We start from the raw sequence: 27,677 nt of genomic DNA, 5'->3' as shown, positions 1-27,677 counted from the left end.
TGACCAATTCTCATAGGAAAGGTCCTGGGTGAACTTACTGGGTGAAGCACCTTGTCCATTGTAAGGGCTTTGATAGGGCATGGAATGGTGTGCCTGATGTGATGGGAAACGCTCACAGGCAGTTGCGCCAGGCAGCGGAAATGATCCGGGATAATGCTGCTGGCCAGGTAGAAACCAATCACCAACTGTACGATATAGAAAATGCTAAATTAATAATTGCAAACAATAATAAAATAATCATCATAATTTTATAATCTCATAACTTACGAGAATAGCTTGATGGCTGGATATCAGACAAATCACACAGGTTTTCCTTGGGAGATTCACTCCTGAAGCATATGTTAATTACACAATATCAGCATCAGGAAGCAAAGCTCATACTTTCGCACATTTCAAATCAAAGTTATGCTCATGTGGGAAATCACATGACATGAGAAGCATTTAAACCAGTGTTCGTGAGTTTGCCAGTGTGACATTGCCACTGCAATGTTGCTGTTACCCGTGCTTCATTCTAAGTGCCTATAAACTGATTGGTGCTTTGCAGGCTGAACGACTCCATCTGCTAGCATCCGCTGGCACATGTTAAAGATCTGAAGCTGTCTTTAAGAGTAGGCTATTGTGCGTGCCAGCCGTCATCACGAGATGCTCAGCGGATAGGATGTAGGACTGGGAGAGAAGAGTTACTGAGCTACCAGGATATTTGGCCCGTTTGAGGCTAAACCCTTTTAGCCGCTTCGATTATAATCGAACACTGATGAAGACAGCTGAAACCTCCCCAGCTTTCTTTCCAAATTCTACTTTGTTTCCAATGCAGTTAAATTCTACAGAACTTCTGCAGCATCGCATTAAGGACCTAATCATCAAATCCAACATTGAAGACCTCATCACCAACGAGTATGACACAATCGGTCAACGCGGGACAACGCTCATGTGAACCATATAGCATATAGATTTCTGTCTGATATGCATCATATTGTAGTATTTAATTATTCTTCCACAAATTTAATACCATTCGCCTTCATTAAAAAAAAAATTCAGTTCACTTTGTCTACAAGAAGGCTTCCCTAATAAACATTTAATTTAACATCCATGCTTAATTTCTGTCACCATTTTGATTTTGTGTATTAGAAGATCATCATAAATGAGTTACATTGTCCATCAATGCTACTCGTACAAGAGTAATTACGATTAGAAGTTTGCGTACTTCATTTTGTTGTTTCGAGATTGCATCAAGTACTGAAAGTAAACTCACTTGAAATAGGACGTTGTGTAGATTTTTTACCAGGGCTTTATTGATGCAATGATTTTTTTTTATCCCCCGTCCCCCAAGATGATTTCTTTCAGGACCATACTTTTCATTTGCTGGATCCATGTCCAGCCATTCACACACCTTCTTTTGTCGAGAAATGCTTTGGCAAATGGATTGTGCTGTATTTTCAGGGCAGTAATCTGGAAGAAAAAAATATTGGTCAAAAATAACAATTAATCAATCCCCCCATAAATTGGTGTTATCTGTATAAATATAATAACAATGGGGTCTGTCCCTTTGTCTCTCATAATTGCCTCTTCTCTCACTGCTTTGCTTGTCATCTCTTCACCGGTAGTATAAACGTCTTGCGATAAATTCCTTTATGGGATCGAATCTTCCTTCCAACTTCTATCAAATGTTCCTTATGCAGGATGACGTCACAGTACTCCGGTGCATGAGATACTTCAAGCCCAAATGTCACGGGGTTGCTACTGCTGCTGTTGATTTTTTTTTTATGGGCTGACAGTCATATCAAATGCCATTCCATCAAATCACTTAGTAATCAGAGTCCTTGAGTATATCGGCAGTAAGTACTAAAAGTGGAATGTGATTAAACCAGTAATTATACGAGGTAGTAAAATAGAAGGCGTTCATCCACACAACTCTTTCTTAATGGAATCACTTTTTACTTTTCATATATTCTCTCAATATTCTTGCATTTAACTGGGCTGGCAGGATGGCCTAGAGGAACGCACACTCTTCTCTGAATCGTCTTGCCTGGGTTTGAATCTTGACCTAGCTATAAACTGTCATCCCGGTGTTTAATAGGCAGGGTGATTCATCAATGTGTATGCCATCCCTAAACTGGCATCCCATCTGCCGGCATTATTTGGTGGATGTTAAAGATCCCAGGATGTCCTTTGCGAAGAGTAGGCGAGCTATCGCCGGCACCATGGACAAATTCCTGCCCTACCTACTTTGTCGAACGTCAGGCCTGCCCAGCCAATTCGTGAAAAAACTTGGGCCAAAAACTTCCACCGGCCAACCATAAAGATCGTGGGAATAAATATGGCCATTAAAGAAAGAAAAAGAATTCTTGCTTTTCAGGAAAATTAATTGGCAAGATACAACTTTACCGATTTCCCTTATAACTAAAAAACAATGACCTTTTGTGGAACGTTTGGTCTCGTATGTCATCCTTGAATGGACACTCCAGTTAATGTTGTTGAACATCTCTATAGATTTCCATCATGGAAGAAAGATCTGTCTAACTAGTCCAATACATCCAATAAATATAAAGCCCTGGTAAAAAAAAAGAAAAACCATTAACGAGGCACCCTCCTCCCAACCACCCAAGTGATGTCACTGGCCTTTCATCATCACAAAAAGGGAAACAGTGGGTGCCATTCTTCCACCATCGCCTCTTCTTTGAAGGGATGGAACATGTGTCATTTGATATTCCATAATGATGTGAGAGCACCAAAATAGGACCACTGGACCTGGAGCTTATCTGGGCCCTGGTCTAATGTTGGAACCCAAATTTGGTAGCATTCTGACTGGAAGGTCTGGAGAGGAATGTTTTTGAAGGAATTTACGTGATTTTCCCAAACATTTCCTAAGTCTGTTATTTTTACACACTTCTGGTCACATGACCAGCATGACTTGTGCAAGTTAACATCCCTACGCCGGCCCAATGCTATAATCCAAACTTTGTTGCATTTTGACCGGTGAATCTGGAAAACAAGATTTTGGAGGGGATTTGCACGACAGGCATTTTGACACACTTCCGGTCGTGTGATCGGCATGGTCTCAGCAATTTAACATCAGGACCCTTTCCTAATGTTGTGACCCAAATTTGGTAAAATTCTGACTGGTGGGTGTGGAGAAGAAGATTTTTGTAGAAATTTAATATGTCAGCCATTTTGACCCACTTAAAGTGCTATGACTGGTATGAGGTTTGCAATCCTTATTACCAGTCAGGAGAGGAATGTTGCTGCAAAATTTCAGCTGGATTGGCCCAGCAGTTTGGGCAGAGAAGTCGAAAAAGGATACGGACGGATGGACAGATTTTGCACGATGACAATATCAAATCTGGAATGTAAATTCCACAGAAGCTAAAAATTAGATGTGTGCACGTGCTAAGGATCATAGAATGGTGGTGCTGCGTATTAATTCCCGTAAATGTCACACGGTCCTTAAACATTCATCTCCCACACGAATCGTCAGAAAGATATTATAACTTTAATTGAGCAATTTTGCACAAACCACAATTGAAGTAATATTGGTCAATTAGAACCTGGCACATTCCTTTGAAATATTGTCAATTATTATCCTTCATATCAGAGAACGTTTTTATGGTGGAACAAATTCCCCTTTGCCCCCTCCCCCAACAAAAAAAATTAACTTGAGGATAAACCATTATTCTCGACAAGAAGCAATAAACGTCCTTCAGACATTATTTGGATGTGAACAAATTTATTTTGTTGAATTATGATCAACGCATTTCATATACCTCCTCATTCTGATAGGCGGTGACGGCAATGAAACAAGTCTCTGGAAATGCGTGACTGGAGAGTAGGCCCTGCGAGCCTCCCACACAAATAATGTGGATGCGTGGCTGGTACTTGTGCAGCGAGTTGAGCATGACCTGTGACACAAACAGCATGTACACATTAAATGAGGTCTGCCCTGACTGGTTCATATCGCCTCTTGAGTCAATCCCATTGCAAACAAACATGTTACTTATATCACTGACTTTTCTTCAATGCTGTAAAATAAATCGTTTCCATTTATTAACGATTGACACTCAAATATGAGCGACGTATGCGGTATTATTGCAGGGACGGTCACAGGGGGGTAAGGTGGATGAGTTAATCTATATTCTATACTAATAAATGGCAATGTGTGTATGCATCAGTGTGTCTCCTCTCTAACTCCAAGACCATGAAACTTAGCAGCCTGAAACTTTGTATGCATACCAAGAAAAATCCAAGGAAGTGCAAGAGTGAAAATTGTTTGTTTGGGTTAATTAAAACACCCCTTTTGAAGAGAATTAACTTAATTATATCCTTCATCAGGCGATCCTCGGTCACCTCGCTCTCTGGGTCTTAAGGCGTTTCCTGGGTAACCTCGCCGGGGACTGAAGCCGCCATGTTTTTTTGGCCTGCTCAACCATGCCTTGACTTGGAACAGGCCGCAACGATTTCTTAACGATAAAGTTTTTTTTTTTTTCACTGTCCTCACTCGTATTGAATGCCTGTTCATCATAGCTACGAATCGTTATGTACATCGCTTTTGTAAGTACTATAATTTTCAAATTAGGAACTTTTAGGGATTTCATGCATTATATGATATACCATTTTCCACGATCTACTCTCACAGTCTATTTAATGTATATCATCGAAATATTATTTCGGTTTTGAGGATGGGATATCGTGTGGACTAAATAAGTGTTGAAATCTGTTGTGAAATCTGATAATTCAAAGAAATAACGAGTGTTATAACCAAGCCGATATACCTATTTACTTTAAGCATGGAAGGCTATGTTCCCTCCTCCATACATACACAAGAAAATGTGAAATTTCCAAAGCATTAAACATCTTTTTCTCCTGCTTGGAGAATTATATTGAGTAAACAAAAAATTTTTTAGGAACGTAACAAAATTAACCAGCTTCATTGAGCTGGAAGATTTAATTCATTTACTGCTCGACCTCACGACCTGTCCCCCAGAGGGACGGCCTATCCATAGCATCTGCCAGATCTATGTCTATATTTTCAGATATTTCATGAAGTGCTCCACAGGGAATCAAAGCAAATCTGTTTAAAAATAGATGTTTTAAAATAAAAAGTTATAACATTTGCATGGACTCCGAACAGATGCACCACGTGACACATACACAGAAGAGCAGGCAAAATGGCAGATTTTCTGCAATGCTTATTTCAGGGAACCAGCTTCATTGAGCTGTACGATTGAATGCATTCACTGCTCGACCTTGCACCCTGTCCCCCGAGGGACTGCCTATCCATAGCATCTGGCAGATCTGTCTATATTTTCATAGGTTTCGTGAAGTCCTCTACAGGGAGTCAAAGCAAATGTGGTGAAAAAAAAATGGACGTTTAAAAAAAAAAGTTATAACTGTTTCACAGACCTCGAATCGATGTACTATGTGACAAATGCACAGTCAAGAAGGCAAAATGGTGGATTTTCTGTAATGTTTATTTCACGGAACCAGCTTTATTGAGCTGTATGATTCAATACATCACTGCTAGACCTTGCGACCTGTCCCCCCAGTGGGACTGCCTATCCATAGCATTTGCCAGATCTGTGTCTATGTTTTCAGAGGTTTTGCGATGTGCTCTGGAGGGAATTGAAGCAAATCTGGGAAAAAAAATGGACGTTTTAAAATAAAGTTAAAACGTTTGCATGGACCTCAAACCAATGCACCACGTGACACGTGCACAGATGAGTAGGAAAAACGGCGCATTTTCTGCAATGTTTATTTCGTGGGTGATTGAACTTTGCGATGTCTACAGGTTGTTCTGCAATAAGCTGCAAATCTTTGCAGTTTATTGCAGCTTGCAGCAAAAAAGCACACCATGATGCCTCCCGTGGCACAGATCCACCACACCACTCCACTACACACGATACCACCCACGCATCAGGCGCGATTATTTCATTCAAATCTGTGTGCCAATTCCCAACCTGTACCTCACCTTGCTTCGCACCTCGCTAACCAAACCTCACCACTTTGACCACAAGTGCCTCCTGCACACGGGGAAAATATTCCCATACCCCCTCGTACCTCTCCTTTGCTACAATTTTCCGCTCTATTTTGAGAAACACCGCACAACTCGGGTTGTCCTCGACACCGCACGATTCAGATTGTCCTTGGCACCGCACGACTCGGATTGTTCTTGGCACTGCGTGATGCTTGACCACGCAACACACGTTAATAGCTTGACTGCATCTCGCCGGGGACATCCCGTGTGAGCAACTGGAATTGATACAACCCTCATCCAGTTACCAGAACACAGCAAAACCAGGGGCAACGAGGAGGGGTCGCGAGAAGGGTGATCCGGGAGTTTGGTTTGGGGTCCGGGTGTGAATTTTGGCTCATGAGGGGGCCATAGGTGGCGGGGAAAGTCCGTTGCTATTAAGCATTCAGATTGCACTCGGAGTACGTTCAGGGCCAGGGTGCCGGCTCAGGGAGCATGCATGCCCTATGTTGAGTCAGGAGCTCTGACCCGTGCTGAAGCAGGTGGGCAACTGAGACGGTTTCCGGTCCCAGAGCCTGGCATGGCATGGCTGGGGCCGCTGTGGGCCAATAGAGGAGCAGGATTTTGGCCACAGTGCATCGCTTTCCGGTCATCACCCCACCCTTCGCCCGGGGCTTATAAAAGGAGTAGAATGGAGCCGTTAGACTCTCTTTGCAGCCTCGCTCTTCGCTGGCTCATCTCTCGCCTCTTGTCTCTTCACTTCGCTCCATCTCTCTATTGTTGTGCGATTGCCAGAACGCGCTTCTTCTTCTTTGAAAGCCTGATCCGGGGTGACTGCTGAGACTCTCTGCCATGCTGTCGACGTTCCGCCACCCCCGTGCAGCCAGACGGACCAGTACGGAGCGCACGTTGCCACGAGTCCCGACAAAGTAATTAAGCAGGAGATAACGTGCCATATCATAAGGTGGGAATGCTGAAGTGGAGCATCCCACGGAGGTACACGTTACACATACAGACGTTTACACAGTGAATTAGGGATCTTTCTCCTTTCGCATCTATTCTCCAATCTCTCTACACACCCCTCTATCCCATCTTCTTTGGATGCAGAAGAGCATCATTACTGACTCGCAATCCCATTTTCCTCTGACATGACATCACACCCCCCACATTGTACTACACGACACCTCCCACTCCCACACCTTTGACACAACCAGTATTCCTCCTACCTACCTCTCCATAAGTATTCTGGGTTGCATTCTGCCGACCACCCCAGATATTGAGAGGTCATTTATCCTCACCTGCTTTCTTTCTCTCTTGCTATCTAATCTTCCTCGTGTGTGTGTGTGTGTGTGTGTGTGTGTGTGTGTGTGTGTGTGTGTGTGTGTGTGTGTGTGTGTGTGTGTGTTTGTGATGGCGCCTGTCCTAGCATAAATTAAGATTGTAGAAGATATAACAGGATAACTCTGCTCTGTGTCTGCTTTTGTAAGATTGCTTGTCTTTTGCCGCACCGCACGGACTCCTTGCTTTCCCCTGCTATACATAAAATAACACCCAATTCAATGTGCCACATACTTTTCCTCGCTTGATTGTAAATAGATGCTTTGTATAGAAATGTTCCCAGCTCATTTTTGTGTTTTCTTCCATTGGTGCAGCATGGTCCACACCCTTGTTTAGCCGGGAGATTATCCCCCAACGATCTGTTTCCTAGGCGGTACGTGCTTGGCATTCCTGCTCGGCTGCATCTGATCTGGTAAGGTGATCCAGTTTGAGCAAGTGCATACCGAGGGCGTGTCCCCCGGAAATTAGATCATATGATCTTCAGGTAAACGGTATTTATTAGACGAAGGACCCGAAGTCACGTGGTCGAGTTATTGGCGTTCACGGTCGATTAACGACCTACCGCGTCACAAAGTTATTCGTGTGCGACGGCCCGCGATTCTGGAGAACCTGGTGGGAACCCGAGGAAGTTCACCCCTCGTGGTCTTCGCCCTGACCCCGGGTCCACAACAATATTATCTTTTTAAAAGCTCGATAAGCAAGCCGCTTTTCCAACAATAAGTCGGTGGTTGCTTATTTGTGCTTGATTCCTGGATGCCAACTCGATTGGCTCGAGGGCGGAAATGACTACATGGAAGAAAGTTGTAATTCTTTCTGAGTGAAGAGGGATTGTGTACATCATTGATTGCATCAACATTGAAAATTAACCAGTCAACTATGGCTTGACTCTTGAAGAGGGACAAGAAAACTGGGATGAGGGTTAAAGAAGGTTTCTAAAAGTTGTGAAAATTGAACACTAAAGCACCTGTGCCTCAAGGACAAAGCAGCATCAACAATCAACTGGAAGTAGACCTGTTAGGACCATGTGGTGACTCAGCAGCCATACTGTTCAGTATCACCTTATTGCTATGGATCTCCATATCTGTAGGCCTCAAAATAAGTCATTGGTCTCCTCTGTCAGTCCCATATATATATATATATATATATATATATATATATATATATATATATATATATATATATATATATATATGTTTAGCCCTATCTCTCAATGGTGAAGAATCACTGAAAAAATTATAGTTGTTGGATCCGGATCAAGATCTTCATTAAAATCGAATCGGTTTATCATTGTCACACACCCAACCTGTCACAAAATTTCATCCGAATCCGTCCACAACTTTTTGAGATATCCTGCTCACAAACAGACAAACAAACAAACGAACAAACAAACAAACAAACAAACAAACAAACAAACAAAAAACAAACAAACAAACAAACAAACAAACAAACAAGAAAAAGACATTGTGCAGAGCACGCCACTTGCAAAATCCACCCCCTCTCCAAAGCTTGCCATGGATACATGAAATTGTCCATTTCATGAAGATTAAAATTCACAATCTTAATCAAAGTTCAGGTCAATCGGATGAAAATTGATTATTTTTCAGATTTAAGTTGATGATTTTCGAAGTTTGACCTTGAGTTGACCTTTGACCTTTTGACCTCAAAAATAGTTCCTTTCCCAATTCAGGGATGGACTATGCAAATCGTGTTCAACATTCAAGTTAATTGAATGAAAATTGACAATGTTTCAGAAAAAAATTGATGATTTTCGAAATTTGACCTTTGACCATTTGACCTCAAAATTAGTTGGTTTCCCAGTTCAGTGACGCAATATGCAAATCTTGTTCAAAATTCAAGTCAATAAGATGAAAATTGATGATTTTCGAAGTTTGATCTTGAGCTGACTTTTGACCTCAAAAATAGTTTGTTTCCTAATTCAGTGACGCAACATGCAAATCTTGTTCAAATTTCATGTCAATCGGATGAAAAATGATTTCAGAAATTTGACTTCAAGACTTTTGACTTTTGACCTCAAAATCAATAGGCTTCTCAGTTGAGACTACCTCTATAACTTGGTAAAATTTTGTGACGATCGGTTTGGAATTCTGACAGGTAGGCAACAAACAGACAGACAGACAGACAGAATAACAAAATCGACTGACCAATATACTTGAAAAATCTTCAATTTTGCAAGTAACAAACAAACAAGAAGAAGATGTTGTGCAGAGCACGATACTTGCAAATTCCATAAAACAAATTGGCGGTTGAATTCAATGACCAAACATGCAACTCCTCTTCAAATTCCAAGTCAATCGGATGAAAATTGACAATTTTAGAAATTCGGCCGATGTTGACCTTTTGGCCCATGTTGAGCTCGAAAATAATTATTGGTGGTTGAAGTCAGTGACCTGATATGCAAATCCTCTTCAAATTTCAAGTCAATGAGACAAAAATTGAGGATTTTGGAATACCACTTTAGTTGTTGACCTTGGGCCGATGTTGCCCTTTTGTTCTATGTTGACCTCATAAATAATTGGCTGGTTGAATTCAATGACCTGAAGTATAAATCCTCTTCAAATTTCAAGTCATTCGGAAGAAAATTTAGGATTTTAGAAATAGCAACTTAGTTGTTGACGTTGGGACGATGTTGACTCCTTGGTCCATTTGACCTTTGACCTTTTGACCTCAAGCCATTGGAGATGAAGGAGTTGACCTTTTGGCCTATGTAGACCACAATGTACAGCAAGGGGGGGGGGGGCATGAGACAAGAGGGGCGGGAGAGGGAAGGACAAAACAGTGGGGAACAGACATTGGGCGATCTGTGGAAGGGAGAGGGATTGGGTGGGGAACACAGGGAATACAAGATGGACACCACAGGGACTTTCAGAAAGGAAAGCAGGGAATTTGAAGGAGGTGGGTTTGGGGTGGATGATGGGGGAAGAAAACAGGAGATAGTGAACGGTTGTTTTGAAGGCCTGGAGGGAAGAATGGGATTGAGGAGAGTGTGGGAGTTTATTCCAAAGTTGGGGAAAAAGAGGAATAAAAGAGTGAAGGTGAGCAGTGATTCGTAATTTTGGTCGTTTCACCAGAAGGGGGTTGCTGGCAGACCGCGAGCACCCTGCAGAAATATGGGGGGGGGGGACATATGCCTGCGGTGACCGGAGATGAGACGGTAGAAGACAGAAAGACCACCAACCTGCTGGTGGTGAGTTAGTGAGAGGTCCCAAGGTCTCAGCCTCACCGTGGGAGATACCAATGATCCAAAATGCCTTGGTTTCCACAGCTTGAAGCCGAGAAAGGTGAGAGGCAGGAGCACCAGCCCAGATGATAAAGCAGTACTCCATCAGGCTGCAGACGAAAGCTTTGTATGTGGTCAGGAGCTCAGGTGGGCTGAGGAAGGACCTTGCACGACAGAGGATTCCCAGTCTGCAACTGGTTTTGGAGGCCAGGTTGGAAATGTAGCTTTCTCAGGAAAGATCATGGCAGATCGTGAGACCCAGAAGATGGAATGAAAGCACTTCTCGTAGCAGATTGTTGAGAAAGTAGATGTGGGGGGGGGGGGTTGTTCCAGATAGTCCTTTCGGAGTGACATAGTGAGAGTGTGAGATTTGTCCGGATTAAAAGACATGTTCCACATTTTGGACCAGTTTGTGATTTTATCCAGATCTGCAGTGAGCGAAGAAGCTGCTGCTTGCCGGTCTGAGGGATGACAGATGATACGGCAGAGGGTGGAGTCATCAGCAAAGAGATAAAGAGGATTTTCCTGAGAGTCGGAGAGATCATTGATGAAGACAACAAAAAGATCAGGGCCCAGAATGCTGAGTTGAGGAACTCCAGCCTGGATAGGAAGAGGGGATGAGAGAACTCCATTTAGGGCCACACATTGGCTGCGACAGGAGAAGAAATCTGTGAGCTATGAGTGGAGATGGCCTTGGATACCAGAGGAAGAGAGTTTGGTGAGCAGGACAGGGTGCCAGTCCGTGTCAAAAGCACACGATATGTCGAAAGATATGGCTCTGATTTCATGTCTGGCATTGAGGACCTCCATCCATTGTTGGGAGAGCAGAAGCAGCATATCCAGGGTGGAGTGACCTGGTCTGAAACCAAATTGATGATCAGAAATCAAGCCGTTGGAGATGAAGGAGTTGACCTTTTGGCCTATGTGGACCTCAAAAATAATTTGTGGTTGAATTCAGTGACCTGAAATGAAAATCCTCTTCAAATTTCAAGTCAATCGGATGAAAATTGAGGATTTTAGAAATCCCACCTCAGTTGACCTTTTGACCTCAAAAACAATAGGCTTCTTCCTTATGACAAACTCTACCATGTGGTGAAGTTTCGTGAAGATCGGTTTAAAATTGTGACCTGCAGGTGAAAAACAGACAGACAACCAGACAGACAACCAGCCAGACAGAATAACAAAATCGACTCACCAATATACTTGAAAAATCTTCGATTTTGCAAGTAACAAACAGACAGGGGTGAGAAATACTTCCTTCACCTTTGGTGGCGGAGGTAACAAACAAGAAAACAAGCCAGAAGGTGGCCATGGGTCGCCGAGCATCCGATGGCCTTTGACCCCTAATCTGAGTTAATCCAGTCCTAAGTATTTACGAAATTGCAATCGAATCGGTTAACCCGTGTAGGAGTAAGGGGGCTTTGAATGATCATTTTGCCCGAAAAATGGTTTGAATGGTGTGAAGGTTTTTCGGTTGTTACTAGGGAACCAAAGCGTCCCTAGCAACCATTACAATTTCCAAAGCACGAGGTCATAAGATGTACCTACCACCCGAGTTTGGTCAAAATAGACCCACCTGTACTACCAATTATGCTGATGACAAACGAACAAACATCCAAACAAACAGACAGAATTACTGACAATTAGGGTCACCTATTTTGGCGACCCAACAAACGGAGTAAAAACTGAGTACTCCCATCCTTCCGTGCCCAGAAATGACGTCATGTATCACCTGAATATGGAATTGGGAAGGGGTGGTGTACAAAAAGTACATCTAATAAATAAATGTCATTGTGTGTGTGTGTGTGTGTGTGTGTGTGTGTGTGTGTGTGTGTGTGTGTGTGTGTGTGTGTGTGTGTGTGTGTGTGTAGCACCATTCACGTGAAAACTACCGGGCCAATTGCCACCAAACTTGGCAAATGGACCAAGTTCGACCTCATGAACATGAGCTACTTGGTTTCATCTGTAGTCATGGGGGTTCGGGAGATAAGGTCGACAAAAATTCTCCATATAAATGTGTATCGTGTAGCGCCACCCAGTGGTGGTGGCAGCGGACACAAGCCAGCTGTGGAGAACTTGCATTTTTACTGTGCACGACCCCATAGAGTTGGAGCCCCAAAGCCAACCTCCACTAATTGGGGGGGGGAGGGGCAGGGGAAGTTGGGGTGGGAGTCCAGAATGAGGGGAAGGGGTGGTAGGAGGGACCTGGCATTGCCTGGTAACGCCGGGAACCCCTGCTCGTTGCAAATAAGTTTTTGCTTGTTCATTTCCTTTGTTGTATTGTCCACATGCTGCCCCACTGCTCCACCATTTGCCTGTTGTCAGTACGTTGCCTTTTGCCCTCTGTCACCTCACTCATCAATGAGCCGAGATTTTGTATGCAAAGAAAGTGTACCTGTCCACTGGCATTCATCTTGTTGGACAGCTTCACTTTGCAGAAAGACACCGGGGCGCGCATCCAGTGTGCACCGAAGTTGGGCGAGTCCGGGTGGATGTAGACGCAGCTGGGGGGCTGAGGTTCGGGCTTTCCTCCTGCAACCCACTCTCCGTTCACGTACCTCCAGCGGTACGAGTCCGCCGCAGAGAAGTCGAGAAGCAATGAGTACATTGCTTGTGGGTCGAGGCCGGACACGGACACCTTGATGACCGGAAACATGCGTCTGCAAGGCAAGCAAGATCACATCACAGCAAGTTAAATTTGTGACTTTATGTATTTTCTATATTATCTTTCCTATTTAGCAAGTTTTTTTTAAAAAAACACAACATTTGTCAATAAGTTTCACTAATTCACAAAAATGCCTCTAAATCTCATTAAAAAAAAAAAACAACAAACATAGGATATAGTTCTCAAATAATATAGTCATCACCTTCCGATTACCAACTGCACAGAAACTTGTAAACCAGTCTATTTCAATCCAATGCAGGACAAAGGCCTGTCATCCATCTCATGTTGAGGGGTTTTTGAGTTACTCACCATGCTCGCTAAAGTTCCAGTGACATGTCGAGAGAACGAAGCCATGAGAACTAAACCCACACCAGCCAGGGGAGAAATAAACAAGTATTTGACCAGTTTCAGTTGGGAAGATCCATATTAAGAAATGAAGGTACAACCAGGGGTGGAGTGGTGCAGGAGCATACCGGAGTGCCGCTCTGGAACTTCAATCCATCCAAGGCAGAGCTTAGCTCAACAACAGGAAAAAAAATAAAAATAAAACATTTTGCACTCCACCACTGGGTACAACCAGTATGGCTTCCTATCGGGCAAGGCTACCCAGGAATACCTCTGGATACGGCTTCCCCTCCACTCCCATCTCATGTTTATATGTATGTTGTAACGTCCACCAAAGAGTGATGACTCCATTTACATCTTGCTCTCAGAAAACATGGACCAACTTCTATCCTCTCATCGCAACTCTCTCTTCCTCATATGTGGTGACTTCAATTGCCATCATGTCAGTTAGCTGTGAGTACCTCTGTCACCTGCCATGGCTCTTCAGCAAAAGACTTCTGTGACTCATTGGGACTGACTCAATCTGTCAACTTCTCGACCCGGAACTCAACCAACGGTACTCCATCTCTTCTGGATTTGAATTTTGACAAATTTCCCTGAAAATATCTGCTGTTCTTCCTCCACTCCAATCGGTTCATCTGACCTTGTGCTCGTCAGGGAAGACATCTCTCTGGCTGTAATTAGACAATAACCTCAGCGCCATCGAGTCTGGCATTTCACTCAGGCCGACTGGCAGGGTCTCCAAGCAGCCATCAAACTTCAAGACTGATCTCACATCACTACTTCCTCCAACATCAACTCGTCCTGGGAATTCTTTCAAAAAAAACTTGCTCTCCCTCATGCACAGATTTATCCCATCTCATCTTCAGTTGTCCTACCCTTCCTCCCACCCATGGTACACTGAAGCTTGTGGCGAGGCAGTTGTCCTAAACAACTTTCCTTCACCTCATGGAAGGCAAATCCAACCGAAGGCAATTTCAGTTCCTTCCCCAAAGCTCAGAACAAGTGTGTATCTACCCTCAGGAGGCAGAAAACAACATCTTTCTAATCTCAAGTCTGAACTCTCAAACCTGTCTCCCTCCTCAAAATGCTGACAGTGTCTCGTTAAGTCTGTTTCTGGTGAATGTCCCCTCTCCATCCCATCCCTTTCCTCAAATGGCCGCACAGCTGACACTCCATGTGAAAAGGCTGAATGCCTAAAGTCCGTGTTTTCTTCTCAATATTGTGTTCCAAACCCATCGTTTTCTGTACCCACCTTACCCAGTTGCACGCAGCTGCTCTTGGACTCTGCGTCCTTTTCCCCTGACAAAGTGGAGACTTTGCTGTCAAACCTCAACTCAGATTCTGCAACCGGTCCAGACGGCATCAGCCCACGTATCCAAAAAAATCTGCTCTTCTACTTTGTTTACCCTCTCTCTGTTCTATTCACACTCTCATTTGCTCAAGGTCATCTGCCATCTGCTTGGAAATCAGAAAAAACATTGCCACCCTGCATAAAAAGGTGCAAAAACAGATCCCTGCAACTACAGACCCAATCATCAGCAAGGTTATGGAATCCATCATCACTTCAGACATTAAATCCTTACTCTTCTCCAATGGCTTGATTTCCAATCATCAATTTGGATTCAGACCAGCTCACTCTACCATGGATGTGCTGCTCAATCTCTCCCAACAATAGATGGAGGTACTAAATGCCAGCCATGAAATCAGAGCCTTCTCCCTAGACATATCGTGTGCTTTTGACACAGTCTGGCACCCTGCCCTGCTCACCAAACTCTCTTCCTATGGTATCCAAGGCCATCTCCACTCACGGCTCGCAGACTTCCTCTCCTGCCGCAGTCAACGTGTGGCCCTAAATGGAGTTCTTTCATCCCCCCTTTCTGTCCAGGTTGGAGTTCCTCAAGGCAGCGTTCTGGGCCCTGCTCTTTTTCTGGGTTTCATCAATGATCTCTCCGACTCTCTGGAAAATCCTCGATATCTCTTTGCTGATGACTCCACCCTCTGCTGTACCATCTGACATCCCTCAGATGAGCAAGCAGCAGCTTCTTCGCTCTCTGCAGATCTGGGTTAAATCACAAGATGGTCCAACACGTGGAACTTGTCTTTCAATCCGGACAAATCTCACACTCACACTCAGTCTCTCCGAAAAGACCGTCTGGAACCCAACCCCCCCCGCCCCCCCCATCAACTTTCTCAACAACCCTCTTAAAGAAGTCCTTTCATTCAAATATTTGGGCCTCACTCCCTGTCATGGTTTTTACCTGGGAAAGCCACATTTCCATGCTGGCCTCCAAAACCAGTCGCCGATTGGGCATCTACAGATCCTCCGTCGTGCAAAGTCATTCCTTAACACACCTAAGCTCCTGACCATGACAAAGCTTTCATCTGAAGCCTGATGGAGTACTGCTCTGCCCTCTGGGCTGGTGCTCCTCTCACTCTGTGGAAACCAAGGCATTTAGGATATTTGGTATCTCCCATGATGAGGCTGAGGCCTTCTGGTGAAACTACCAAAATCAAGAATCACTGCTCACCTTCACTCTTTCATTCCTCTTTTACCCCGCCTTTGGAATAAACTCCAACACACTCTTCAATACCACTCTTCCCTCCAGGTCTTCAAAACAGCTGTTCACCACCACCTCGTATCATCCCCCATTTAAAACCTTGATCTTTTCTACCCCCGCTAATCTACCCCAAACCCACCTCCTTCAAATTCCCTGCTTTCCTTCCTGAAAGTCCCTGTCGTGTCCATCTTGTTTACCCACCCCATCCCTCTCCCTTTACAAGACAGCCTCATGTCTCTGTTCACCACTGTTTTGTGCTTCCATCTCCCACCCCCCTCTTGTCTCCTGCTCCCCTTGTTATACATTCTGTATGTCAGCTCTCATTTCAAGCTTCGACATTGCATCTAAAATAAAATAAAATAAGGTTCTGGTTCAAGGTTCACAAGCCTTGTCTGCAGAGTTTCCATCACCAGTTTGTAAAAGTTTACATCACCACCCACAACCACAACCAATTTCCCCAATTATTCCCACCTTGCCGTAGGGTTAGCCAGAGATAAATTCTTGCTCATGTCTTTCACTAATTGGCTGCTCAAGCCGAACATTGCACTGAAAATGCAAGAATTTTGTAATTCGTCTTGTCGTCCACCTCCTCTTGTCGAAAGACACTGTGGGATGTTGAATACCCACAAACGAACGCCAGCAGACGGAACACCGAGTTTGACGTGCATCTTGAGGGACAACACTTTGTGATGCAAAGCCCTGCTTGTGAAGTACCGAGAAAGATCCCACATTTGTTGTTAACGAACATACATATTGCTCTGGGATTCAATGCAGAATTTTCTGATGGCTGCATCTCACGACCAAGACGCACCTGTGCCACTGATGCAGTGCCCCCTGTAGGTTAGAACAGGAATTTGTAATTTCTTCTGAGTGCTGGAGACAACCCACCTGCCACCTCCACTTCCTAAAATACACCAACTATTGTTAGTAGACAGGATGTATACACCAAAACATCCCTACAAGGAACAGCTAGTTCACTTCGCCTTGCGCATGCAAAATGTAAAACACCAATTCGACAGAACAAAGTCTAATCTGGAATCAAACCCAGAGCAGACAGCTCCAAAGGTACAACGGTACAAGGGTGCTACCTCTGCACCATCCTGCTGGACACATCGACACTGATAATAGTTTCGCACAAACGTCATCAGCACACCTTCCCGTCTTGGTGACGATCATCTCGTTGCTGAGTACGTGGAACTGCTCCCACAAGGCGCACTCCTCCAGCACCACTCGTACGGCCCGCTCACTCGCCTCGCTCTTGATGGTCGACTTGCTCGGTACCACGCTTAGCAGCTGCTCCAGTCGACCTGGGGGCTCCAGACCATTTGACTCGCACATGGCCTGCTCGCTCGGTGTGTCGTTCGAGGTAAACGGGCTCACGACCCAGAGGTTTTCGGCGGAATGGTGGAAGATCCAGCAGATGCTGCTGCAAGGTGCGCAGGTACCGGAGCAAGAGACCAATTGCAGGGTTGAGGAAGACGTAGAAGACGATGTCGGTATTTAAAATTTCAGGACGAGTTCAATGAATCCAAGGGGAGGACGCAGCACACACTCGGAGTGATTCTCCGCCAAGTGTGTTGCGAAGAGGAAAGGACGAGGGTGGGAATATGTGCCGTAGATTCCCCCTCAAACTCCCACGTCGGCTTCTGCATTTAATACCTAAATGAGCCAGGCAGGGCCCTCTCCATTGGGCCAGGAGTGTGTTTGAAGTGGCCGCGTGGCCAGGAGAAGACCATCTGCGCGGGGTTCGCCGGGGAGATGCGTGCATGGGGGAAATGACCTCATATTGTCCCGGCCCGACGTGCTGCGGAACGCGCAGTAAAGTTTTACTCCGATCTCACCTTCTTTGTCTATGCGCATTTTCGGTGCCTCTTTGATGTCTCGAGTTCACCTCCCTCCACTCCTCCTCTCCACTCTTCTCTTCTCTCCTCTACGACGTCTCCCTTTCACTTCCCCACCATATCGTGTGAACCCTTGGAAACACAATTTCAGATTTCAAATTTTCCAATGAAATGTCCTCATCGAGAGTTCCAGCAGTGAGCCCTTTCATTCCATGCACATGGTTTTCCCCTGTAATTGCACTATATATATATATATATATATATTCATAATATGGCTGGTTTCTCAAATCGGTTTACTGATGGGAGTGAAAGTAGATTGCTCGTTTTAAAACGACGACTCTGATTCATTGGGGAAGTGCTCCACGGAAAGATAAAGGCACAAGGTATCATAAAGTAGTTTCCGTATCATGAAGCACGCCATTCCTAAAGCTATTCTCGCCTTGGTGCTAAACGGAGCGATGGCTCGACGTCTCAACTATTCTTATCGCACAGATCTCCACGGATTTCTCTGTAAATCCTGGTGTAAACTCGTGATTATTTTACTTCGTATGCAATCATGATATTGACCGAAAGGTAACGCACCGCCTCGCCACTTCTGACCTTTGATGGTTTGTTTGACGTCATGTGCGATCAAGCAGTAATGTGCACGTCATCACCGATTTCACGATACAAACAATCCTGGGAGAGATAAGTCTGGGTGGGAGGAGGGGATGAGAGAGTAAGACAAGAACAAAAACGAAGGAGTAAGCAGCACGCAGCACTCATTTGTACGAAGGAAACTCCAAAATAGTGGGGCAACTTAGCTAAATATAGCATAACAATTTAATTGTGCATTTTGTGAGGAAAGCACCAAATTTGGCACACTAATTGCCTAACATATTATGAACAGATTTGGATATTGGGCCATCTCAAAATTTTTGATGGCAGTGGAAAATGGCTGCCACAGCCATCAGCGGCTGAATTTGAGATGGCCCAATATCCAAATCTGTTCATAATATGATAGGCTACTAGTGTGCCAAATTTGGTGCTTTCCTCACAAAATGTACAATTGTTATGCTAAGTTGCCCCACTAAAAGGAATCTTCTGGGACAGTTTGGTTTTGAAAACAATTGATAAATAGTCATGAAGACAGACACGTATGGACATTTTAGATCAGCGTTTGTCAAGGTGGTGCGTGGCAATATTTTGGTGGGGCATGAGGATTCAGAATTAATATATGATCGCTTTCATAGCTTTGCACTTTCAAATTTTCAAAAGTCTGAAGCTGCAACTGATGCCTCATAGCGTCATAACTAAGGGAAGTATTGATAAATTTTCTATCATCTTATTTAGTCGAATGTGGATTTAGTGTTGTTACTGATTTGCTGCAAGCTCAAAGAAATTGACTGGAAATCACGAAACGTGCTGATTCAAGGCTGAAACTGACAAAATTGGTTCCTCGAATCAAACAAATCTGCAGCCAGCATCAAGGGCAGGGCTCCCATTGAAGTGAGTAGAAATTAAATAAAATTTGCAATAAAGTTTTAATAAAGCCTTTTGAATACATATGTAGTATATACTGGAGTGTCTCCAATCATGGTGGGGCATACGATTTTTTTGAAAAATCAAAGTGGGGCGTGGGACAAAAAAAGGTTGAGAAACACTGTTTTAGAGCATGCAGTCATATTCCCATGTGGGTAAATTGAAAGCTTGCAGACACTACATTTTATGTTTTTTTTTAATAACATTTTGTTGGAATTAGGAGTCATCGATCGCTTTTTGGGAAGACCCTCGTAATATCTGTGCAAACTCTCAAGAAGCGTTCAAAACGTTCTATTAAAGGACAACTACTCAGTGTAGTTCAAAACACACCAAATAAAGTATAGTGTGCAATGTATATGAATAATGTATCAATAATATATTTCCATATTTTCTTCCCAATGATTACATATAGACTGAATATATATTTTTTAATCTTACTTTGTCATGGATTATTGAAAGCATCCAATTCGTCAATTTTTTTTTGAACATCTCATGTAGAATGAAATGATTCAACAACACTCATGCAGCCATCATCTTACCTTGCTCGAGATGCCTTTTTGGCAGGAATGTGAACCCAACCCCAGGGGGAAGAAATAAATCCACGGATGTGTTTTTGGCTTCCTGGCCGTCAACATGATGACAGGACCTTTTTCAATTAAAAAAAAAAAGGTTTAAAAAATCATACATGTTAACATGTCAAACATACCATCATATGTCAAAGCAGTGGTTTCAAATACTTGCACCCGAAGGCTGAAGCACATGGTTTAACAAACATATACAATTATACATCCTAACCCACAGGGATAGAATGCATGGTCATACAATAACTTTGGGGTTCAGTGGCTATCATTAGAAAGAGTTGATTCCCTTCCCACACCCCCAGAGAAACTGAACCAACATGTCATCCTGCGAGGGAGTATACACACACACACACACACACACACACACACACACACACACACACACACACACACACACACACACACACACACACACACACACACACACACACACACACGAACCCTACCATAACACAACAACGAGGCTGAGAGGCAGAACAAAAGGGATGTAAAAGAGTCTGCTGCGGAACCGACCACCTACGACTAAACGAGGCCACACTCAAAAAATATTAAAACAGAAGAATCAAATTGTTCACAGCATGGATAGACTACAAAAGAAAAGGTTTCAATATATTCCACATCCATGGATGATAAAATGCAACGCATACAAGTGTACAAAATCAATCTCCAAATAATCAAAATGATTAAGTAAGCAATGGATCTCTGGAATACCACATTGATATGACAGTACTCGGAAGGAAAGATCAAAATATCAGGAGTGAAGATCTACATTGCAGGGTCTTCCAGGATGATAGCCTTCTGCCTCCTGGTTTGCCTGGCACTGGACGCTGGACCCACTGAGCAACCTTATTAATGAGCAAGAACAGGGACACACCATGATATCCAACTAAAGAACGTCCCAAAAACAAGAAAGGTGACGCATCTAGTGTGCATGGATGATGTAAAACTCTTTGCACCAAACAATGAAAAATTGGCACAACAAATGAAATTAGTGAAATGTTACTCCGAAGACATTCAGATGGAATTTGGCTTTGACAAAATGTGACAAGTACATATTTGCACAAAGCAGACCAACAAAAAGGGACAACATAAAAATCGACCGAAATAAAACAACGCAGGAGCTAGGTCAGGTCAGGAATGGGAGCATACACCGCAGCAGCGCGTCACTGCATCCACTTTCCGCCAGTACTCCAGGGGCCTCCTTCTGGCCATCCCCAAAGCAGATGGCTGGCCTATCCCCATCTCCTTCAGATGGCGATCAACCTGCTGCAACCACGAGGCACGTGGTCAGCCCATTGGCCTCCTCCACTCACGAGACTCCCTCACTGAGAAAATCTGCTGAGCAGGATTAGCGTCAGGAAAATGAGCCACACGTCAATACAGCTGCAACTGATGCTCACAGATGATGCGGGTAGCAAATCTCATTTGATTCTCTCTCAGCAACCGCTCGTTGGAAACAAAGTCCAACCAGCGAGAGCCAAGGAATCTCTGAAGAGACCTGATACCAAAGGAATTAAGTCTCCGTCTCAGATCCCTGGTCAGAGTCCAAGTCTCACATCCGTAAAGCAAGACTGGAAGCACAAAAGACCTGAACACCAAGACCCTCGTCCTCCTGCACAGGGACCAACAGCACCACACCCCATGATCCAGTGAATCCATGACTCCCTAGGCCCGACCCAGACATCTGTTGACGTCTGGCTCACCTCCAGCAGAGACATGAATATCACTGCCAAGGTAAGTGAATCTCTCCATGACCTCAACATCCTCACCACAAACAGGTACAGACAAGATAGCAGCATCCAAGATGTCATTGAAAGCCTGGATCTTAGTTTTTGCACAGGAACCCCATAATTCCAGTGGCTCTGACTCTTCATTCAGCACATCGAGGGCCCCCAACAGGATATCCAGGGTCTCCGCAAAGATGACTGCATCATCTGCGAAATCAAGGTCAGAGATCTTGACATTCCCAAATGATGCACCGCAGCTTGATCTCTCCGACATCCTCCCTAGAATCCAGTCCATACAAGCACTGAAAAGTGTGGGGGCCAGCACACACCCCTGACGAACTCCAGTAACAACTGGAAATAAGGCAGAGATGGTATCACCACATCTCACAGCACTCTCAGTACCAGAGTACAGTTCAGGCATCAGATTGATCAGTTTTGGTGGCACCCCACAAAGACCAAGAATCCTCCAGAGGGCATCCTAATTCACTGAATCAAACGCTTTGCAGAGATCAACATAGGCTGCTAGCAGCCCCTGCCGAAACTCTCGTCTGCATTCAGTGAGGGCCTGAAGGGCAAGAATACAGTCAATCATTGACATTTGGTGTAAAACCTGACTGCTCTGGACGTTGGTGCTCTAGGAGATGGTGCTGAACCCTATCAATAATTATCTGAGCAAAGACCTTGCCCGGCACTGACAGCAGCGTCTCCCCCTCGGTCGTTGTTGCAGTCCTGGCGATCACCCTTCCTTTTCCAGAGAGAGCGAGAGAGCGAGAGAGCGAGAGAGCGAGAGAGCGAGAGAGCGAGAGAGCGAGAGAGCGAGAGAGCGAGAGAGCGAGAGAGCGAGAGACAACAAGGTCCTCTCTTCCAGTAAGTTGGAATGATACCTGTGTTCAGGGCAGAGCACAGAACTGTATGCAACTCCACAAATACAGCATTTCCACCAGCCTTGAGAAGGTTAGCATGGATGCCACAGATCCCAGGAGCTTTACCCCATTTCAACTGGTTCACCGCAACCCATGTTTCCACAAACGATGCAAGAGCTAGATGCACATTACGCACACTAAAATGCCCATTACGTGTCTATAATACCATTTATTAGTTGTTTTGAAAACAAAATTTTTGAGAAACTCAAAAAGAAGCATCATACAAATACCTCGGAGTTGAAGAGAGCCACCAAATATGTCACAAAAAAATGCACAAAACAATTACCAAAGAATACCTGTGGAGAATGAGGCTGATCCTGAAAACATTTCTCTCTCCAAGGAACAAAATCAAAGCCATCAACCATCTCACAATACCAATATTCTAAGAGCTGCAGAATAATAAACTGGCCAAAAGCAGAAATCAATAAACTGGATATCAAAACAAGGAAAGTCCTCACCATCCACAAAATGTTTTACAAAATTTAAAGCATCCTGAGAATGCATCTGCTGAGATGAGAAGGAGGTAGCAGTCTGATGGAGCTCAACCAAGTGCACAGAATAACAACTGTAAAATTGGCTGAGTAAGTGAAAAGTTGAATAGACTACCGAATCCAATTTGTACACAAACACGAAGACAGCAAGATCGTAAGGTATCTCTAACCCACCTTGTAAATTTTTTTTCCCAAGACAGGTGCGAGTGGATGTCACATTATACTGAAACAGCAACTAATGCGGCCCAATGATTGCGAAAAAGACAAAATATGAAGATAAAACGAAATACAAGTACACCGTCAACTCGGAAAACAATGGAAGAGCAGGGAGGTATTAAAAAAAACAAGGAGTTGGACAGACTGGGCATAGACAAATAAGGCTCATTGGAATGGCTAAGAGGTCAGCTGAACTGGGATGGAGAATGAATCGTTGTCAATGCCCAAGACCAAGGGACACCATACCATTTGCTTTAAGAAGATAGCAGGACTGAGTCAATCGGACAGCTGTATGTTCTGCAAGGTAGAAACAGAAAGTACGAGCCACCTCCTATCAGGATGTAAAAAAACTCATGTCAGAACAGCTGTCTACCCAAAGGCACAACAAGGTATGTAGAACAATCCACTGGCATATCTACAAATTTTATTTTTTAAAAATCTGTTTCAGAAAACTCATGGGAACATGAACCAATAGCAAGAAATGAAAACAACAATGTAATGCTCCAATCGAGCGTGAACATAGAAAACAAAGCATTGTGACTGGATATCGTATTTAGGTACAAAAAAAAGAAAAGAAGGCATTGTTATTGAGATTTCAGGACCCAGCAATTTTGGCCAAACAAGGCATAAATCAAGAAAATTACCAAATACCAAGTCCTCAAAAACGAAGTGAAAAGATATTGGAAGCTGAAAAACTCCAAAATTATACGAGTGATAACTGGAGCAATGGGAATGAAAAAAGAAATGGAGCTCACGGTGATCTTAAAAACCATCCCTGGGATGATTATTACAAACAAACTACAGTTGGAAGCTGTCCAAGGCTCAGTGACGATCCTGAAAATAAAATGAAAATAAAATGGGGGGGGGGGAAACATAATCACCTTATCCATAAAATGTGCAAAATGTACGAAAATAATCTTGAACAGGTTTATTTCAGAAGAAATAATATTAAGGCTCTCACAAAGGAAACCATCTCAACGGCAACAAGAAAAACAGCAATCAGAGATTGCAGACCCTCATCAGGACTTGTTTGTTTTGTGTGGTGTTTGTGTGCCGGTGTGCTATGTAATTAATAAGAGACATAACTAAAACTACCACATTATAACTGCTGGCAGTGAGGACCGGGTACGAAGACGTCCCACTTTGATTGGACAACTGACCCTGACCCATGACGTTTATTATTGTTTAATTGAATTTGGAATGGGTTTCAAATAAATTCAATTCAAATCAGATGGAAAACCAAATGGGTACAGTCCTGCATTGGAGTAATCAGAAGGAACCAGGACAAGCAAAAAGCAAAGATGAAATCATCAGGAGGAACCTGGATAGGATTCACATTTCAGCTGCTGCAACTCTACCCTCAAACCCATCCAGGCACAGCCAAGCGAGCCTTATTAAAAATAAAAAAAATTTAAAAAGAAGAGAAAAGAAAGAATCCAGATTCAAAACATTAAATATAATTATGGCTGCCACACCATGTGTCCGATCAGGTTGAAATTTAAAACACATATTCCCCATCACGAGTAGATCAGAATTGTGATGTTTCAGGTCGATCGATGAAGCAGTTCAAGAGAAAGAATTTTTTAAAGATTTTTGCTCATCCCAATATGGCTGCCAGACTCTTACGGTGAAAAATTCTTCTCAATCTGACAAGTGGTTGCGGAGAAAAACATGAAAGTTCTGTGCGGACAAACAAACAAAGAAACAAACAAACGGACCCAAATGTAAAACCCTCTCCGATGGTGAGGGTAACTGGAGAGTTCATAGAACACCTTACCCCACGCAGTATTCAAGTTAATTATTAGTCAACGTGACCTATCAATTATTTGTGAATATTCTGGTATCTCCAAGGCTTGGGGAACATTCGTGAGAAGTTTCCCCTAAATCTGTCCAGATGTTCTGGAGATTTTTGGAGGTTTGAGGGTAAATCCATTATTTAGGCTGCCACGCCATGTGACCGATGATGTCATATGTAGGAATGTTTTGTTCCTCATGAATAGGCGGTCATATGTGTAACGTTTTACCTCGATCTGTTCAGCCACTTCAGAGATTTTTTTTCGTTTTTATTTTTTTAAACAATATTATGGCTACCGAATCACGTGACCGATGATGTCATCAAATGTTTTTCTGTGGACCAATTTATCCCGAGTTGACCCTCAAATATTTTCATACTGATCGGATGTGGCGTTCCACATATGCAATTATGAAGTTAAAATGAAAGCACCTCTGATGTCATTAAAAAAAAAAAAACATCACACTCATTCCCCATGAATACTTTCCATTTGCCAAGTTTCAATTTTCCCGTGTGGCGGATTCAAAGATACTGCACCAAGGGTCCAAAGTTTTCCATTTTTCCAAAATGGCTGCCACACCATGTGACCTATGACATCATAATTATCATTAAAACATTCTGCATGAGTCGTCGCTCCTATGGTGAAAAATTATTCTCAATCTGACAAGTGGTTGCAGAGAAAAACATGAAAGTTCTGTGCAGACAAACAAACAAACAAGCAGTCATAGACTGGTACTTACGAAATCTTCAACTTGACCTCTGACCTTGTCTCATAAAAGCTGTCTCTCAAGAAGGTAGCGACGCAAACCAGAAGTTTCTACGATGATTCTGTTCCAAACCATCAAAAATCGAATGTTTGACCTCACTGTGACCTTGACCTTTGACCAAAATCTAATCAGCGCTCGCCATCACCCTCCTGAATCACGTGGTCTAATTTGACATTGGTAGCTTCTTCCGTTCTCGAGTTATCGTGCCTACAAACAAACAAACAAACAAACAAACACACAAACAGAGGACGGAAGTCATCAATATACTTACGAAATCTACTTACGAAATCTTTAGATTTCGTAAGTAACAAACAAATGGACCCAAATGTAAAACCCTCTCCAATGGTGAGGGTAACTAGAGAGTTCATAGAACACCTTACCCCACGCAGTATTCAAGTTAATTAGTCAATTTAAATAAAATAAAGATTTTAAAAGTTGTATAAAAACAATTCTGGAAGCTTACCGGCATTGTGCATCGTCTTAAACACCACCTTATTTACTGGGAAACTGCTTAACTGGAGGTTCGTGGAAGTATTATGACAGATGATTTTTGTTCTGCAGTGTTCAAATATATAATTCAATAAGAATAAAATTAAGATTTTAAAGGTCGTATAAAATATTAATTGTGGAATTTTACAACCGATTATGCAGTCGACACCACTTTTTTTTTAAAAACATGTTACATTAGTTCTTCCTTTCCTATTGCTTGTGTCCTTTAAAACGTCTTTAAAAACAGTAAGTTTCCTGTTTGGAATGATTCTCAATTTTGTTTAACTGCCAGACAGGCAGACAGAGTAAAAAATATCATCTCTCTCCTTTCTGCACATGTGCGATCGAGAAGAATTCAGTGCCAAAGTGCTGATAAACTACAGGTTTGTTTTCCGATTCATGTTTATGTTCAAAATACAACATTCGATTGAAATAAAGTTGGTTCTCGATCAAATACTGACGTTTGTAGATGGATGGACAGACAGACAGATAGATAGAAGTGAACCAATTGCTTAACCCTGCTTTTCGCGCGCAGGGTAATTACCTACACTTTGTTTTGGAGTTTGCGTTTGAGCTCATTATTAATTACATTTCATTTAATGCCAAAATGGTACCCACACAGATGGGCGATTGGAAGTTGAACATGCTACTGGTGAGTAACGCAAGCAACAATACAAGTGTAGCTATTACAAAACATGTTTACGGTTGGAATTTTATTCTTTGTAGCAAGTGTGGACTACAAAAGAAATTAAGGACTTTTGAGACTATTTCTTTTTGAATAGCAAATTATGTACCAATCAATGTACAACTATAACCAGATATATATTTTTTTTAAATGTGTGTGTGTTTCTCTATATATGGGTTTCAGAAAGTAGTTTATCCAGGCTGTGGACAATTTGATTATTCTCAATTTACAGTATTCGAGTATGGCTTTGTTTAGGAGTAAGTGGTCTATCCTTCTGTAGCATCCTCTCTTCCATCTCTTATGTTCTGCCTCAATGCCTCTCTGTTGTGTTAGGTGGTGGTACATTGTGTGTGTGTGTGTGTGTGTGTGTGTGTGTGTGTGTGTGTGTGTGTGTGTGTGTGTGTGTGTGTGTGTGTGTGTGTGTGTGTGTGTGTGTGTGTGTGTGTGTGTGTGTGCACATTTGACTTACATGAAAAAAAAATTAGCACCTCATAAAAAGATGGCCACTCAACCAGGACGTGATAAGGATTTA

General features: G+C 43.1%; 1 protein-coding gene across 3 annotated transcripts in view; it reads right to left on the bottom strand.

Annotated features, from left to right (window-relative positions):
- LOC147017373 (T-box transcription factor T-like) overlaps positions 1–26,919 on the bottom strand; it is a 58,845-nt gene extending 31,926 nt beyond the window's left edge. The window contains exons 1-8 of one of the 3 annotated variants that reach the window (XM_085846978.1): positions 20,014–26,919; positions 18,554–18,646; positions 17,954–18,085; positions 12,937–13,201; positions 3,762–3,896; positions 1,391–1,449; positions 268–329; positions 39–185 (exon numbers count right to left, since the gene is read on the bottom strand). In XM_085846978.1, the coding sequence (XP_085703104.1) occupies positions 39–185; positions 268–329; positions 1,391–1,449; positions 3,762–3,896; positions 12,937–13,197 (664 nt within the window). In that variant the 5' untranslated portion in view covers positions 13,198–13,201; positions 17,954–18,085; positions 18,554–18,646; positions 20,014–26,919. Of the gene's footprint in view, positions 1–38; positions 186–267; positions 330–1,390; positions 1,450–3,761; positions 3,897–12,936; positions 13,202–17,265; positions 17,752–17,953; positions 18,086–18,553; positions 18,854–20,013 lie in introns of those variants that run through there. The other 2 variants (XM_085846979.1, XM_085846977.1) reach the window with 2 other exon arrangements.
- Between the last annotated feature and the right edge of the window lie 758 nt (positions 26,920–27,677).

Source organism: Eptatretus burgeri, chromosome 11, assembly GCF_056783735.1.
Source record: "Eptatretus burgeri isolate ZD-2024b chromosome 11, Ebu_testis_v1, whole genome shotgun sequence".
Lineage (NCBI taxonomy): Eukaryota > Metazoa > Chordata > Myxini > Myxiniformes > Myxinidae > Eptatretus > Eptatretus burgeri.
Note: the sequence above shows the minus strand (reverse complement) of the source record. Positions and strands in the feature narration are given on the sequence as shown.